Raw genomic sequence first — 18,349 nt, forward strand, 5'->3', positions numbered from 1 at the left:
TGTTCCTGTGAAAGCCCCAACAGGCCGATCTGCTCCAGCAGCCTGCAGGACCTTATGCTGGGCCGATTCACCAAACTCCCACTCCTTGTCTCCATCAGATGGACGAGCCTCCAACACTCTGCCAGAAAGCAGAGTTCAAGTCTGTACCGTGCTGCAGAAGATTCTGATTTTCCAAGTTTCAAAGGTTAAAAAGCCGTTTTTTTTGTTGATTTTTTGGTTGCGATGAATATAAAATAGTTGAAAGGATCTGCAGGTGTAGGCTGCAGGTGTTAAATGTGAGACTTTCTGAGACTGAATTTAAGACCTTACTTTTAGAAAACATGAAACACTCACGTAAAAAAAAAAAAAACAACATATTTTCACTGGAAGCCATTCTATTGAAACACCCACAACGGTGACTCAAAAAGAGTTCAGCCGGTTCAGGTCTGCTGTGGCTGCAAACACTGAGGCTTATGTTACAGGGAGCTTTTCTCCCACAAAGTCTAAGCCGAAGAACTGAACAAAATAACACAAAAAGCTTTTTCATCAGCATTCATGATACTATATCTACAAGTCTTTCGGGTTATCTTATCTCTGCGGCAGGGTGCGGTCAATCTAAGGCGGCTCCGGTTATCCTGATCCTGCTGGATTCGCTTCTGTCTCATGAAAACCACCAGAAAGACCAACATCCTCCATCTATTCTGCAGCAGGTCGCTCTTACAATACAACACAATTAAACATGAAACTAATCCACATTGTTTGCAGTTTTTTTAAGATGCGGAGAGTCATACTCAGTTTAGTTCAGAGGCCACATACAGCTCTCAAGTGGGCCGGACCAGTAAAATCACAGCATAATAACCTATCAGTAAAACAAACGACTCCAAAATTTCCCCTTAGTTTTAGTGCAAAAAGTACAATTCTGAAAATGTTCACATTTAGGGAACTGTCTTTTTACAAAACATTACAAACAATCTGAAATTTCTGAAGAAAAATAAGTGAAAATTCAACATTATGCCTCATTTTATCATTTACACAATACAACTTAGTGTATCTAGAACTCAACAGTTTGCTTTACCATCCAAACAACCTGTCAAGATCTAGATATTACTTTACATTTATAGTTTTACATATTTACAATTTGCAGCTGATGTCTTCTCTGTCATTTTTAAACTCTGATAAAAGACGTCCTGCAGGCTGGTTTTGGCCCGTGGGCCATATGTTTGACACCCCTGTTACAGACAATTAATATTTTTATTCTGAAAGCAAACACAAGGATCTGCAGACACTCTGTACTTTCTATGTGGAACATCTTATCAACTCTGCACAGTAAATTTAGTTTGTCATGTCCACAACATCTTGTTCCTGTCCATCTTTGCCAAGTCATGAAAACAGCTATTTTTGTACAAAATATCCAACTACCACTGCAAGAATAGTGAGAATAAATGAAAAATAAACACACAAATGTTCCTCTCTGTGCTCAGCCACTTAGGTTAATAAAATAAAAATGAAACAAGGTCTGAAAGTCTCCTTTGGGAAGTTTTTGGTTGACCTGGAGTACAGTTCTCATGTGAAAATAAATCAACAGAAGTGAAATAATTGAAGTCTAAAACTCTTGAGGACACATTTAGTAATTTTTTTTTACATAAATCTTAATTACCCGGGTATTAAGATGTAATGCAATAATGATTTCATCTGAATGTTAGAAGAGAAATATTCAATTAAATTTGAAGAAAATCACATAAAAGTCTGACAATGTGGTTTGAAACTCGAGTCCAACTCAGTAATTATGATAAAAATCAAACCGACTGGATGGATTAAAGCATGTTTTTCATGTTTGTACAAGACATTGTGATGTTATCATTTTATCAAATTAACCATTTTTTCCAAGAAATGTTTTCATAATATCACAAATGTTTCTGTTATGAGACAAAATCAAGATCTACTTTGAAAACAAGGAAATGTTCTCATTAAAACATAATTTTATTGTTCTATAATGAGAACACTTACATGCAAAATGAAATAATTTAGTATATTAGTAATAATGAGAAAATATGATATTATAGTTTATGATATGTTGTTAAACAATAAAAAGCAGGTTATCAAAATGAGCGAGGAACTGATTAATGCTTTTTAAATCACCGATATTCTGTTCAATGATAAGTAACTAATTTATAACCGATAAAGAATATATTTTACAAACACAGTAGCTGAAACCGGTTGTAGAAACACTGACCTGTGTGTCTGCGTCAGAGCGTTCCTCATGGTCTTGATCTGCTGGAAGTGGCATGACATGTCAGTGGACATCACCATCTCGATCACCAGAGACCTCAGCTCCCTGCCAATAATCAATACACACAATCACTGGTGATCGGTTCCCATGACGGACGCCTCAGCTCTGAGAACATCACATCAGTTTATCAGCGATCAGACAGTGTGGGTGAATTTAAAGGTAAATCTTCATGAAATAAGCATTAAAGTTTAGGATAAAAGCTTGATCTGAGGTTCAGAAATATCTAAAAGTCAACCTAATATTTTTGTATAACATGTTTTTGAGGACATTTAAGCTGATTCTCAGTTCCGGACAGACTGTCTGAAGGGACAAAGAAGGTTTCAGTTTCCAGTCCTTCAAAAACGCCAAACTTAGTTATGTGGACTTCTGCAGAAGCACCAAAGACCTTTCTAACCCCCTGGATGTCTATTGACCGATTTATAAAAAGATTCATAACCTTTTCGCCAGCTGTGAATCTGTTTATGAATCAAAACACAGATGTCAATCCGTCACCTACCGGGATATCAATCAATTAAACTTTTCAAACAAATCAAATGCAGTACAGACGTCACAAACCACGACAAAGCATAGGATGGTAAAAATAGAGGTAAAAAAAGAGATAAATGCCATCAAAACAGCTAAACCGCTTAAGACAAGACGGTCTAAAGTAAGAAAAAGGTAAAAGAGTCTTTGGGGATTCAGGAAATATCATCAGAACAGCAGTGAGTATTTTTAAATGGCCTCCTGGGTTTTTTAAAGATCACACGTTTATCATTCCTATTTAAAGAACCTCTGTGAGACAAAACTAGACTTTGACATTTAGTTGTGTTCGAAAAACTCCATTTATACTTCTGTGAGTACAAATAAACTTAAGTTTAGGGTGAGGGAGTGCATGGAAAGTTCTCACAGAAGAACTAAAACAAATGTGTGAAAACGAACCTCCAGTCGTCCTTGTTCAGGTTGACCAGGATGTTCATGTCCTCCTCGGCCATCAGCCTGTAGGCAGCGCTGACGTGATGGTTCTCCAGCACCGACCGGTCATTGTACAAGATGGCCACCTCCGACCTGACGGACAGACACGACGTCCAATCAGAAACGACGTGCAGTCAGCAGTTCATATACAGAAGCTTCAGTACATTTGTGTTCTTGTTAATCTCTCGCTTAACAGATTCATTTCTGTGCTTTTGCTGGTTTTTCTACGCTGTCAGTCAAATGTTTTTCATTGTTTTATTATTTTTAGACATGCTTGCATCTCCAGGTACAACAGCATTACAGTATTTCAACATTCATTCTAAAATTTAGTACAAAAGTCCAGCTGAACTTCACTGACTTTGGAGATAATCTGACTTTTCTGTCACGATTTCTGAGTCCACTATCTTGACATTTATTGGCTGAATCGCTGTAAAAATCCCTGCAGACATTCACATTCCCTTCAGGATGAATTAAAACATCTTTTATTATCCCTATCTGCCGCAGAGTTCAGCTTTGATCTGGCATTGTTAGAAGCAGCCCCTCGCTTGTTTTATCATGTAGGGAAGAGAAACACGTCCTGATTCATGAGCTGAATCCATTTTTAATGAGCTACTTCTGGATATATTTTAATTACCGCCACATCATTTGCCAAACATGAGGCATTTCTTTTTACTATCCTCTTTAATTATTAAATCACATGGATGTTTAACCAAGAGACAGCTTATGAAGATGAATAACTATGAGCAAGAACGCTGTGGCACTGATAAGAGAGTTCGTGAACCCAGGATGATTGAGTCAGTACTTTGGGGATCAACAGTTTAGCCTCCATCATGCTTATTAATGCTAGCATGCTAACATGCTAAGCTGAAATACTGAGAATTTTAACCATGTTAGCATTTAGCTTATGTAAAGGTCACAGATCTGTCCACACAGACTCTTGGTATTGTTTCTTTGTTATCGGCTGATATTTTTCAAACTTAGATTAAAGATTTCATTTAGAAAGGTGTGTGTGTGTGTGTGTGTGTGTGTGTGTGTGTGTGTGTGTGTGTGTGTGTGTGTGTGTGTGTGTGTGTGTGTGTGTGTGTAAGAAAAAACAACGCCTTTCCACAGCTTGGCCCCATAATTACCCATTTTAGCCTTTCTGTTGCTCAGAAGTACCTGCTCCGGAGCGGATACTTCTCCTACTTATCTCTTCCAAAAAAAAAAAAAAAAAAACAGCCCTGAAAGAGGTTCTACATGGCTGATCCTCAGAGCTTCAGCAGAGGGTTGTCCTGAACTGAAGAGGCCTCTTAGATGAGAAGATAAACATCTTTAGGAACCACAAAACGAAAGCTTGTAGGATTACCATGACCTGGATGACTGAGAACCTACATAGACATTTTAAAGTGGTTTGTTTAGGTTGTGCTAAAAGGTTCCTTCAGTATACACTGGGGAACACTCATTTTGTTGCATTTAAAAAAAGACTTTTCTATAGTCAATTTGAGTGTGCTGATTTCAAATCTGAAGTCGGTTTTTGTCTGCAAGCTACAGATTTAATGGAATTTGACATTTTTATTTATTTTTTAATTTAAAAGAACACACTGTAGACGGCGTTTTGAACTGTCTAAAAAAGTCTCCATTCAGCAGGACTATAGTAAGGTACACACAGTTCTTTGAGAAGCCCTGGGATGTCATGGCAATGAACAAACTGTCTGTCTTCTGAAAAGAAGGTCACAAAAAGCTGGTCACGCTTTCTGAAATATGGTACTTTAACAGAGTGATCAACAAGATTTCTGCCTTGTAATATTGATGCCAAAAGCTCTGCTGCTTGCTTTGAAAGACCTAAATCCCGCACTAAAGCATTCAGTTCAGCCTGGGGAAGAGGTTTACGCAAGTTCACATTTGTACAATTTCATTAATCTCAAATTGCATACAAACTAGAGCTTGTAGAGAAAAACTAATTTCAGATTTGAAATCAGCGCCTAAAACTCCTTCAGAATCAGTTAAAATATCCAATGCAACTCAAAGTTACTGAAAAAGTGTTCCCCTGTGTCAACTTAATATAGTATGGAATAATCTGGTTGTGCTGCTGTTTACATTACCTGGTGTGGATGTGGAAGTTGTTGGTGGTTCCTGTGTGTTCGAAGTCGTGAATGGCTGCAGCGAAAACCATCGCGAGGATCTCCAGCTCGCTGAGCCAGTGCTGCAAAAGCACATATGAAGTTAGCTGAGACAATAAATTAATAAATACCTGTTAATAAAGGACCTGACACTGACAAACTGATACCTGTTTATATGTTTCTGTTTGTACTTCTGTCTTTGTGATAACATTTTTGGAAAATTAGGACAATTTGGTCAGTTTTCAATTTGGGACAGACATTTGAGTGGACTGTTTAAGGGTTCAGACTTGGTTTTAAGGGTTAAGATAGTCTTGCATAGTCACACCATTCTCCATAGTGCTGTGACAGTGCTGGAGAATGGTCTGGCTGCTACTCATTATGACCAAAGAGGCTAAAGAAAGCTCTGGCTTGTTTGTGTCTCTTTAAACCAATCATAATAGTCTTGAGTGGTGAAAAGGCCTCGAATGTGGCAACAGTGTTTCTGCAAAACAGCTACGGGGGAAATAATTGATGGAACATTTGAATGAAGGGGGACAAGCACTTTCCTCAAATGGATAATTCAGGCCAAAAAAATGTCTGCTTTATTACACGTACCATAATGATGGATGGGTACACGGTTTAAAGTAGAGTTTCTGATGTGGTCAGAAGAATTTCACTGGTTGAACTTGTCAAATACTTCAAAACCAATGAAAAAGCGTCTTGCATTTGTCTGAGAGAGAGATTCATCTGGATATATTTTGGCTTTCTCAATGCTGCTATAGATGAACTTAACAAGCAATCTGTCGGTGTTTTGTGTTTTATTTTCTAACGTCATCAGAATCAGCTTAATTGGTGAAATATGTGAACAAATATAAAGAATGTGTTTCAGGTGTTTGCGTTACCATCAGTCCGGTGTGTAGCATCAGGAAGTGGGCAGTCTGAGTGACGTCGGCGGCGTGGATCAGGTTGTGGTAGGGGTTCCTGTGTTTGCTGTAGCCGTTCTCCAGAGCCTCAACAAACTGCACCAGAGCCTGCACTGGGATCTGAACACAGGACTGAAGGTAGTACAGGTACCACATATACACTGCATACAAAAGATGGATGTAGCCGCCATGACATCCCCAGCTGCTGTTTCAAAGCCCTCATTTTGGCATTTTTGCTGTTGCCATCTAGGTTACAAGTGGATGTGATTGAAACCCCAAAACATACTCGGCTTTACTGTTCATTTTTCACGAAATGGGACCAAAATTCACAAAATCAAAATCATACTGCACTGAAGGAGACTTTCAACTAGTTATTGAGACCAAAAATCCACTGGGAAAATGTTTACTGACATAGCAAACCAAGGGAGAAGCAGCATCATTTTCTCAGACTTCTAAACTGTGACACTGTCAGAGGAGTCGCCCCCTGCTGGCTGTTAGAAAGAATGCAGCTGTACAGTACATCTGCATTGGTAATCTTTGTACAGTCTACGCTGTTACATCATGACCTCAACTGTCTTTGACATTTTTTATATCCATGTGTTGAAACGTCCTTCCACCACCTGCTCTTTGAATGTCAAATGAATATTAAACAGCACATAAACAAGCAGCTGAAGGTGCAGTCAAAGTCAAACAGTGAATTAATATGAATGAACATATTTATGGAGGGTGAAACTTTAAAGCAGACTCATCAGTATATTGGGATTTGTTGACTTTATGTCAAATTTTGAAGGTTTTAGGCAGAACATTATGAAATAGGCATCATATTATTATGAGAAGTGGGTTCTTGACTATTTTTCTGTTTGTAATTTTTTTCAGAATTGCTCTATATTGTTTTCATTTTCACGTGTTGTACATATAGTCTCGTAATTAGTGAGCTTTAGAGATGCTGTTCAGCAGATTTAGTTATCAGTTCACGGTTAGTTTTGGATTTAAAAAATTTAATTGTAACTTCTGACCTTTCCACACTGAGATCTGCCTACCTTGGCTCCAGCCACATGGACATTAGGCCCCACCCACCCACAGGTGTTAACAATATTAAGCTGTGTGTACCCTGAACCTGTTGATGAGGTCATAGCGGGTCAGCAGGTCGTAGACCAGGAACTTGAGGGCGTGATCTCCGGTGGCCTCGTGGAAGGAAAAGACATCAAAGGACCACTGATCCACCTCCTGTGAAACATTAATCCACCGGATCATTGAATAATATGTGACAGAACAGTATAGATACAGCAGGATTATGTCAGATCAAGCTGCTCAGTCGGTGCAATGAAGACTTGTGCCAGTAGAGGGCAGCGTCCTAATAATGTTTGAGGAGGAGGTGAGTCTGCAATTAAATTAATGACTGTGATTATTCATAATTACATTTGAAGTTGGTCGCAACATGATTCATGTGCTTTTTATCATGAGAGAAGCAGAATATTTATAGACGTAATTAGATTTATTTCAAGGTTTGCACAGGAAGACCTGAGGACATATATCACAACACAAACCATCAATCTACATTTTCATTTTCTACCTCGTTGAGTCCTTATTTTCCTCCTCCTGTCCTTCCTCTATTTCTCATTTTCCTCATACATCTCCTGCTTCCTGTTATCTGTCTCTTCCTTTTCAATAGTCATTTTCTCTACCATCTCTTTTTCGTTTCTCTTTCAACATCCTTCTTCTCTCCATGAACCTTTTTCCCCTCATTCTTTTTATACCTCCATTTTTTCATTCCAATTCTTGTTTTCTTCTCTATTTTCCTTTCCAATCTGTTTCTTTTATCATTGTTTCTTCCCGTCTCTCTTCGTCTGCCTCTTCACATCCTTTGATACCTTTATATTCCTTTTAATGTTCTAATTTTCCACTACTCCACGTTACTTTTCTTTTCATATCTCCTCCAATTTTCCACATCTTTTCCTAACTTCTACACTCTTCTTTCATTTGTTTTTGTTAAATTTGCCTCCATTTTTTGCTCTCCTTTGTTCTTTTGAATCTTTTGTTGCATCTTATTTCTGGTTTCAACCTCCTCTTTTCCTTTCAAAGCTCCTTCTTTTCATTCTGCCTTTCCTTTCTTTCCGTACTACATTTTTACCTCATGCTCTTTCGTACTTCTTTACTCCTTTCTCTTATTCCTTACCTCCACCATACTTGTCTTCATATATCTCCTCCAATTTTCCATGTCTGATTCCTCTTTTTCTTTCTTTTCATACCTCCTTCCATAACTTTTACCGTCTTCTTTTTCATCCCTTACGGTGCCTCCTACTTTCATTTTCATCCCTTTCCTCTCCTTCTTTCTTCTTTTTTGGTCTCCAACATTTTTCCAGCATCCTTCTCCACTTCCCGTATCTATTTTTTACTTTTCGTCCTCCTTTCTTTCTTTTTATACCTTCCTCTTTTCATTCATACATTATTCATACATTCATTCATCTCTCCTCTCTCCTTTTCTTCTCTACTTTATTTTCCTTTTCTACCAATTTCTTTCCTCATTTTCCTTCATCTGCCTCCTCACTTCCTACCATACTTAATTTCTTTATTTTTCTTTTCTGCTACTTTTCTCTACATCTTTTCTGCCTTTACTTCCTCCTCCTTAACTTTCACGCTCCTCTTTCACCCATTATCTCATCTGCCTCCACTTTCGCCTTCAGGTTTCTGCAGAAAGCAGCGCTGAGCCCTGCCTGAAAAGGCTGGTTTTGATTGCTTTTTGACTCCTAATCAAATGTCACTTTGTGCTAAGTGGACTGCGACAACAGTTTTTACCTTGAGAGCTGTCAAAGCCGTGGGAGGGTAGGTCAGACCCGCCATATTGGACGTCCGTCTGTACATCCTGTTGTCACACAGACAGATAAAAATATCAAATCACTCTCAGATACAGACAGAAGCATGCAAACACACACTTCTTGCACAGACCCACCCTCTCCAGCCGCCCTCACCCACAGTTTGTGACCAGGAAGGATTGTTTGTTACCACGGTAACCACGTTATAAACACACACGCATAACACTCGGAGCGAGTGCTGCCTTGGCGCAGGAGATATTTTTTGATTTCATGCGTCATTAAGCCGCAGCAGATGAACTGATACTGTTCTGTCAGTGCAAGTCATTGAAACTCTAATGATGTTGGACCTCATAGTTCCCCTATATGATCTCCATCCACCAGCCCGCTCGCACGCTAACATCGTTACACTTGGTGTTCGACCTCGTAATCACATCTGCGGTGAAGTTGGACGGATGTTTTCTGTTGTTTATTTTGTAAGAAAACCAATGGCTGTTCCGTCTTCAGGTGCTCCAGATTCCAGCTCAAGATAAAAATAACTGACGTGACTCAACAACTGAGAGTCTAACTCATGTTTAAACCCATCATCTGACAGGACTCAGGAGGCACCTGTCTGCCTTTTTATCGCTAAAATACACTACATGGCTGTTAGTCCCAACATCTAAAAGTGGCACAAGACATAACAATACATAAACTGCTAAAATACATCTTGGTGGTGAATGTTTGAGTAAGTCTATGCACAAAACTACTTAGATAGGTTTTAAGAAGATATGTAATTTTGGGTTAAAATAAGTACTTGGTTGAGATCATAGCTACAACATCAGACACTCAGTTAAAGATCTCGTTAATGTTAGAAGACTTATCATGAGGGAAGCACACAGTAAACATCATTCCACTTTAAAACTCCTGTGCATTAAAGACAAAAACAAAGATTCAAACGTCCAGGTTTTCGTACGTAACAAAGCTAAAGAGCCAATCGTGCATGGTGAAGTTTTGTGTATCTTTTTTCTTCTACAGAATAATTTTTCAATTCAAACATGTATGGCTGAATTACTCCAATGCTAAACCTGACATTGTGTTTTTGAAAAGAGTTGTATGTGAGCTGGTTTGCTGGTTTGCTGGAGCTGCAGCGACAAAGACTGTCACGCCCTCTCTCTCTCTCCGGTGCTCTGGCTCCGCTGATCACGAGCAGCTGTGGACGAGCCCAGCTGCTCGTGATCAGCAATCAGCGGCTGATAAAAGCCTGGCTCTGCCACAGCTCTGATGCTGGGCCATTGCAAACTGCTCTCTACATGCTGCACCCTGCTTCACGCACGTCATTCCCTGGACTCTGTCTCCCCTTGGATTACCTCATTCTTTATTCTCTAACATATTAAACCTCATATTTATTCCACCTGCCTGTCTGTCTGCCTGCTGCTTGGGTTCAAACCACCTCATTCATAACAAAGACAAAAGTGGGAACTTCTGAGACCTGCACAATCTAGATGAAGAAACTTAAATCTCAACCATTGTAAGGCAGGAAAAGAATCCTTTTCATGGAAAAAATACTTCTCTATATTGATACACAGATTAATTTTTAGAGGTTTGAGATGAGGAAACAGAAGAAAAACTGACTTTTATATATATTGGTTCATCCAAGAAAATGTTTTAAATTGCTAAATATTGAGGCAAAGTTTCATGTCTTAGTAATTGTCAGTCAATGTTTTGATCAATAGGGTCCCCCACAGGCATTTTGCAGGAAGACAATTTAAAATATAAACAAGCAAATGAGAATCTAACTAATAAATAATGAGTTGCCAGTTGTTTCCACATAAGACTATATTTGAGTGCCTGATTATCTGCCTGATTGGTCTTCGCCCAGACCTCACGATCTGTAAGTCATTGTTAGTGTTGTTTATACACAGTTTGAAATTTAAAAATGCAATTGGTGCTGCAAAAAATGCCTGAAAAGATTGCAGCACTGCACAGCAATAATTAATATGAAGGGCTACAAACCGCAGCCTCCCATGTTAAAATTCAGTGTTTTGTTGACCCATCCATCCACCCCGGCCTCCTCCCTGCACTTACTTCATTGTTCGCTCCCATCATAGTTACTACAGCCTCCAGAAGGCGCTCTGCTGATTGCGGAAAACCACTGGCTCCATCTAAATTTGCTAGAAGGTCACTGCTTCACCATGAAAAATATGAATGAGCCTTAAAGCTGGTGGACAAACGGCCACAGATTCTGGATGTGAGTCACTGTTTGTGTTGCAGCTACTCCCAGAGGAGTTGGACGGTTTGAGGTCAGGACCTCTATGTCAGGGTGGGAAATCTAATTCCCTGTGGAGCTGCTTCGTGCACAGCAGGGTTGTCGTGTTGTAACTGCACAACAGAGACAAACACAAAGTGCTGACATGGAATTGGAGCCACACTGTTGTCGAAAATGCAACTGTATTTAGCATTGAAAAGAGTCTTCTTTTAGATTACCTCTTAAAATCCATTTCTACCACTTGTCTTATTATTAGTATTACTTCTAGCCTTGTCATTATTGTTCTACCATCTATTTTCTTTTATTCTTTTTCCTTACTTGGTTGTGAGATTATTGCTTCTTTCATTATTTTATCTGGTGTTGGTGTATTGATTTTGTCCTTCTGTTTAGACTCATCATCCTTATGTTCTTCCTGAATAGCCATCTTTTCTTTTTTGCCCTCTCTGGTGCTTTATAAATTAAGTTATAATTATAAAATGTACAGAGGTAGAGGCTAAATCAGGGTAAACAAAAGCGGCTACCTACACGACTGTCCTCCATTAAAAAATGACCGCTAAGCTTGTGTGAGAAATAAGGTTATTATCACGACCTTTTAGTAAAACAATGGCTTTAGTAATTAGAAACAGGACAGAGTGAGGTAATTATGGAGCTTAGGGAGGAGTTGATTTAGATTTTTTGCACTTTATAGGGACAATAAAGTTTAATATAGCTACAAAGCGTGTAATTGATGCACAAACAATTTATATTCATTGCTAATTTTCTACCCTAGTACGTAGTATCACTAAAATAAATAATGCACTACTGAAATGGAAATATAAAAATAATACTGTTCTCGATCTTATTTGTGTTCCAGAGTTGACAGCTGTTTTCAGAGTAAGCAGATTCTCCAATTTTAAACCTACAATGTGGTATTTTATAGTTTGGCATGCCCGTAGTCAATCTGTTACTGTCTTGTCTTTGGAGAAGGTCAGGGTGGATGGATGGGTTGACCAAACACTGGACTATAACAGACACTGCTTTTCTGTTCTGTTTTAAGCTTTTACTTGTAACCACGACTGTTTCATAATCTCAACTATGTGTCTATCAATGCAACCTTGATGACTAATGTCCATATCTGTAACCCAAACCTTGACCTTTACCTGTGCTTTGTATTAGAGTGGCCCATACAGTTGTTCAGGATGGAAGACTAAACCTAGAAGAGTTATGGTTATTTACAATTCTCAGCTTGTGTATAAAAAATAAGACTCTCTGTACTGAATGTCTGGATTGATCTGTATTCACATCTGACGGTCTATCCCTTGTATTTTTAATAATATCCCCCCCTTTTATTCATGCTTGTTTGTCTCTGTGAGGCTTCTTTTGTACTGGCTACACGCCAGAAAGTCCCTTAGAGATATTAAAATCCACCAGGGGTATGATTCACTAGAGTAGAGGCACATTATATAGCTTAATGAATTGGCCTGCAGGAGTTTCTGGAAGCAAAACATGTGCTGAAAATGTAAAGCACTTGATAATGCATGAGCGAATCCCATAATATATAATAAGGGAGTAATATGGTGTAAGTCACTTCAATGTGAGAACACCTGGGAGCACAAACAGAGGCTGTGTTTAATCCATGCTTTATGGTGTGCCATTATTTTAACCCGTGATTAGGTTAGTCTCACCAGTCAGTTATCTGCTAATGGAGCCTGAAGCAGCACGGTTGCCTGCAGTTTAACACACACCAGACACTGATTTACAGAGCTGAGCTGCTGCCTGGCATATTTAGTGGTCATTAGCATCAGTAAGAATGGGAGCCTGATTGCTGGTGTGGCTTGTGGTGGCGCCTCTTTGCACGTGCATTTATTTTCACTGCCTTAAAAACCGTCATTGCAAGCTTTTAGAGAAATTAAAATGAATGAGATTTGGGGATTTTCACCACCACCTCTGTGCAGTATTTCCCAGCTTGCTTTCTGGTAGAGCTGCAAGATTATGACTGAAATGTTAATCCTGACTGTTTCGATATATTTTGAGATTATTTGTCATGTTTAGTTATTGTAGGAACAAAATGTTGTATTGTATTTTCACATTTAATACACAGAGAACTGGTTTTACTTCCAACAACTCTGACAGGTGTGTGAGCAAAGATTACCCTGAAAAGAATTAAACATCAATATCAGTCAGAAAATGTACTGGGGATTAGCCATGGTATCTGTTTACACCACCAGATGTAGCCTCCTACTGGTAATGACCAGAAGAGACCATTACTTGAACTAAAAGCAGGGCTTAACTAGTAAAGGGGCACCATGACAAAGTCTTCTGCTATAGTTCATGTCAAACTAGAGCTTGTTTTTATAAGATAAGCAGGTTGGCACAAGCAATCAAGCTGTTACACCAACATATGCCACGTCTCCGCTATCAAAAAGAGCCATCAAGGGACGCCATGGTAACTCAAATGGCTGAGCAGGCGAACCATAAACAGGAGCTTTATTTCCCATTGCAGCTGTCATGGGTTCAAGATTGACCTATGGCCATTTGCGGTCCTTTCCCCTCTCTTCTCCCCGCATTTCCTGTCTCTCTCCACTTTCAAACTATAGTAAAACGCTAAAAAGCACAAAATAACTATAAAAACTATATAGCCATCAACATATGGAACAAGATTGCTCAGTTGTAACATTTTCGACAGCTTAAATCTTGAAAATAATTGTTTCAGAAATCACGGCATCATAGAATGTAGCCATGAAATATAGAAGTACCCACAAATATGACCTTGCACTGAGCACAGACATGTGGTATGCATGTGTATGTTATGTACGGATACCGAATCGCGTGACCTAAATATATAGCTGATGGTGGGAATTGATGGGACTCAGAAACACCTCCACAATTTAATCAATTGTTCCTTGTATCATTTCCGATGGATACGTCCCAATAAGTCCGCAGCAGTGGATTTGTAGTGGGATCACAATGATGTGATCGTTAGCAGGAAACTGACAGTGTTCACTTGTAGTCACAGTGCAGCTATCTCGCAATGATACAGCAATCTTTAACAAATCTGTGGATCCAGACTGTAAGTCGTATCTTTGCCAAAATCTAATCACTTGGTCCTTGTGTCATTCCTCACCTTCCCTGAAAATTTCATCCAAATTCGTTTGTCTGTTTTTGAGTTATATTGCAAACAGACGGACAAACAGACAAACGTACGCTGATTGTCACATAACTCCGCTGTTTCTTGGTGGAGTAATAATTTTGACTTTACTGATTTGTGTTCTTGATTTCTCAATTTCTATCTTGCCGTATATTTTTTTTTTAAATGTAATTGCAACATTTACATTCTGACAATCAATCAATCAATCAATCAACCAAAAACCAAAATCAAGATTAACATTTATATTAATTGTGCAGCCATACTTCCTGGCAAAAGCAACCTTTACCTCTCCACAAATATCCCAGCTTGCACCGCATGGACGATGCTCCTGAATCTCGGCTTCTCCTCGGGACGCCGCTTGGCCACGCCCATCTTCCTGCTGAAGGTGCACGCCAGCCAATCGCGTACTTCAGTGGGCACCGACTCCGCCTGCAGGTCACTGAGCTCGTCCTCGGTGTCCAACAGACGCCTGCAGAACGGAAAGACGCAGTCACAGATCAAACAACCAACGATGACGAGGATTTAAGTTCTATACGACGGTCCATCCTGCAGCCTCCTCAGCCCCACCTGGTCTCGTCGGTGTAAACAGCGTCCAGCATGGCGGCGGCCAGTTCCAAGTTCCTGCGGAGCTCCTGCAGGTCCACGACGCCACGGTCCATCTGCTCCAGGACCCCCTTGAGCCTGGAAACACACAGTCAGTTACTGGAACATACAGACGGCAAACAAGCAAACACAGCGGAAGATAAAGTAAATAAGACAACACAAGCACAGCTTTGTCTTCTTGTGCTTTTTTGTTAAATCTGTTACAATTATGCTGTTTGGACATCTTGATTTTATTTGGACATTTGGTGTAAGAGGACTAACTGAGCTCACAGAACATGATTCCTCTACATGGATTTACACAGATTGCAGCTTCAAAAATGGCACTATGATTTTTTTGTGATGTGATTCTTAGATTTAAGGTTAATAAGATTCTTTTCTGCGTAGTATTAGTCTGTTACTATCTTATTCTCATAACATCACTTTGAAAGCAGCTTTTAAATCTTCTATTGTTATATTCTACAGTGAAAGTATATGTTTTGTTGTACATTTTCTGCATTATTTTTACAGACAACTAGTCAATTGGTTGGTAGATAAGCTCTCATCTGAACTAATTCTCATCTGCTACATCAACAGTCTTTCAGGATTCATCCCTTATTATTGGTTGTAGGAGGAACATACTTATGCTTTTATGTCTAACTTTACGATTTAACATTTACTTAATGTTCACTCCAAACTAACTGACTCTGAGTCAAAGAAGTCATCAGTGCAGCTGGATTTTGTTCCAACAAATGGCCAAATACTCAAGTACCTGCAGTTTGCTTATCACAACTCAACAGCCAACATTGCACATCGTCTCTAAACTTGGGCTGCAACTAATGACGTGTCGACGAATCTTCTGAGCACGATACGTCATCAAAAGCGGAAGTGAGCGCGCAATGCAACAGAAATCAGCGTCCAACCGGAGCGCGGAACACGGACGGAAATCGGCGCTGCATCGTGCATGTATTATGTATGCACGATACATCCAAACATCCAAACATGTTGAATTATATTTCATTCAGGGTAGTAAGGCTGCAGGTTGAGTAAATTCTGTGCACTGTGGAACATTTGGTCTATTTCATCTAGAAATAAAGATGTTCAATTTTCCACCATGACCAATCGATTAGTTTAAGAGTAGGGTGAAGAGATTGTCTTTGGTTCACCCATGTGTTGATGAACACCATGTGTTGATGTTTAACTGTAAACACCAGATTATGCTCTTCACTTTGTACAGACAAAATGTGAACTGTGGTTGCTATATAATTTATATGCTCATTGTTACATCTTAGAGGGACTTGCGTGCAGCTTGTGGTGCACCATAAACTTAACATACAAAATGCTTTGTCTTGCATTTTAAGATTGGAGAAATCACTCTTGTGCTGAAATGTTAGCTAAGCTTGGTATTAATAGTTTGTTCTGGAGAACCATCAAAGTCCTCCTGCCTCTTCACAAGTGTTTGTTTCCTTCAGTGTTAACTTTTTTGTTATTTTTATCACAGTGGAGACAAATTTGTCAGCTGGTATGACTGAGCTGTCATCTTACAGGCGGCTGCACAGAGAAAATTTAGCTCAGCTTGACTCATTTTTTAAAATATCCAAAAACAAACATCAAGTTTGAGGTCCCAGAGGGAGGAGCATGTCTCTGAAGAATGGAGTTCTGCCTCTGCTTGGCTCAGGGTGGAGTCGGTTTGCTTCAGGTCTCCAAACTCTGTCTACCTCAATATTCCCAGCAGTATGTTTTACTGTGGGTTTGATCCACTGTGATACGATTATCTCTCCTTACATACACACTCCTGTTACTGCCACTAATCTCTTACAGGGAATTCATCAACAAATAGGACATTTTCCATCATCTGCTGTGAAATGCTGCTGTGCTTCGACCAACCTGAACTGCTTGTCCTTGTTTCCACTCCTGAGAGCTGGTTCAGAGGCGCTACTTGTCCTCTTAGATGAACAGCCTTCTTTTGACAGGACTTTTGCTGATTGGAGTCCTGTGTTCTTTATTTAGCAAATCCTATTTCTGTGCTAAAGCTGCGGTTCCATCACACATTTAACAATGTGTATTGATCTTCCGATGATGGGATAACTTTCTGTTTTAGAGGCACTTGTTCTAGTTTGTACAAGGTGTCCTAGAACTCCATGAACTGCCCACTTAGAGACCTCAAGTCTAGACATGACATGACAGAGAGAAAGCAGCTCTTTGCTCAAAATAACAATCTAACTTCTGACATTTTTACTTGAAGTCATGTTTCCTGATATTACAGAACCACTGGGAAACTAATATTTAGTTGATTTATTTGAGCGTGCTTCTGGTGGGTCGATCAAATCCATCCCAATGTCATCTGATTCAATGGAACTAATGGAAACGTACTGCTGTGATCTCTGCCACTAATTTGATGAAACTGGTGTGAAAACAGAGTAGAGTCTGAGATATTACCTCATGCTACATGTCAGAACTTGTTTTCTATGTTTTTAAATGTCTCTAAATCCTTTAAACCTTTTGTACATTTCCTTTATTTTCCTGCTTTTACAGTAGCGAACACGACACTCGACTGAATGTGACTCCACGTATATAATGTAATGCTGCCTCCTGTGATCTCCGACATTCTGTACCTCACAAGAGCAACGCCAGTCGCCATAAATCCTCTCTGCAGACTTCACACACCTGCTGACTGACTGATCTTCGTTCTGTGCACCCACACAGCTGCTGTCCTGTTCACAACGCAGAACCAGAACATGAAAATCTGTTTCCTCCAGATGGACCCATGACACTCTGCCTCCTGTCAATCAGCCGACACCCACAGCAAACGACGGGAGTCTCCTCCAGGAAACAAACACGCCGTCTTATAGGATTTATACTCGCTGGTTCTCTGCCAGCCGAGACTGCAGCTAAAGCCAGTTTGATAAGTTCTCAGACAGCCTAAACATGGAAGTCAGTTTTACTTCCTCTGCATGTCCAAATATCACAAACTGAGCAGCAGCATTCAATCAATTATGCTGCTTTATGAAGCCAAATTACAGTATATTTGCCAAATTTGGACCAGAATATAACTTTTGGATTTGTTGTTTTACCATTTAAAATGCAAGTTTAAAAAAAAAAATACTACAGGAATGACAAAGAATGCGTAAACCACAAAGTCTGAGCTCCAGCTTCCTACAAAGCGAGTCTGAGTGCAGTCTCAGCTCTTGTTAGCCTTAGATGTAGCTAATTATTGCCTCATTTAACCTGCTTTCTGTAATAAAACTATTAGTTTTGATGCTCCAACATTTAAGGAATCCACCACACAAAGAATACAGTAAATTAGTCTAATAACTACTGAGAAAAGTACACTATAATTAAATCCTAAAAGCCTCGCTAGATC

General features: G+C 39.4%; 1 protein-coding gene across 1 annotated transcript in view; it reads right to left on the minus strand.

The window, feature by feature from the left end:
* Window positions 1-18,349, minus strand: part of pde1a (phosphodiesterase 1A, calmodulin-dependent) — a 53,645-nt gene that overhangs the window by 14,942 nt on the left and 20,354 nt on the right. Inside the window, exons 3-10 of the mRNA XM_022202926.2 lie at window positions 14,974-15,087; window positions 14,693-14,875; window positions 9,018-9,084; window positions 7,332-7,448; window positions 6,201-6,341; window positions 5,302-5,402; window positions 3,188-3,313; window positions 2,213-2,314 (exon numbers count right to left, since the gene is read on the minus strand). Coding sequence (XP_022058618.1) covers window positions 2,213-2,314; window positions 3,188-3,313; window positions 5,302-5,402; window positions 6,201-6,341; window positions 7,332-7,448; window positions 9,018-9,084; window positions 14,693-14,875; window positions 14,974-15,087 — 951 coding nt within the window. The remainder of the gene's footprint in view (window positions 1-2,212; window positions 2,315-3,187; window positions 3,314-5,301; window positions 5,403-6,200; window positions 6,342-7,331; window positions 7,449-9,017; window positions 9,085-14,692; window positions 14,876-14,973; window positions 15,088-18,349) is intronic.

Source organism: Acanthochromis polyacanthus, chromosome 14 (assembly GCF_021347895.1).
Source record: "Acanthochromis polyacanthus isolate Apoly-LR-REF ecotype Palm Island chromosome 14, KAUST_Apoly_ChrSc, whole genome shotgun sequence".
NCBI lineage: Eukaryota > Metazoa > Chordata > Actinopteri > Pomacentridae > Acanthochromis > Acanthochromis polyacanthus.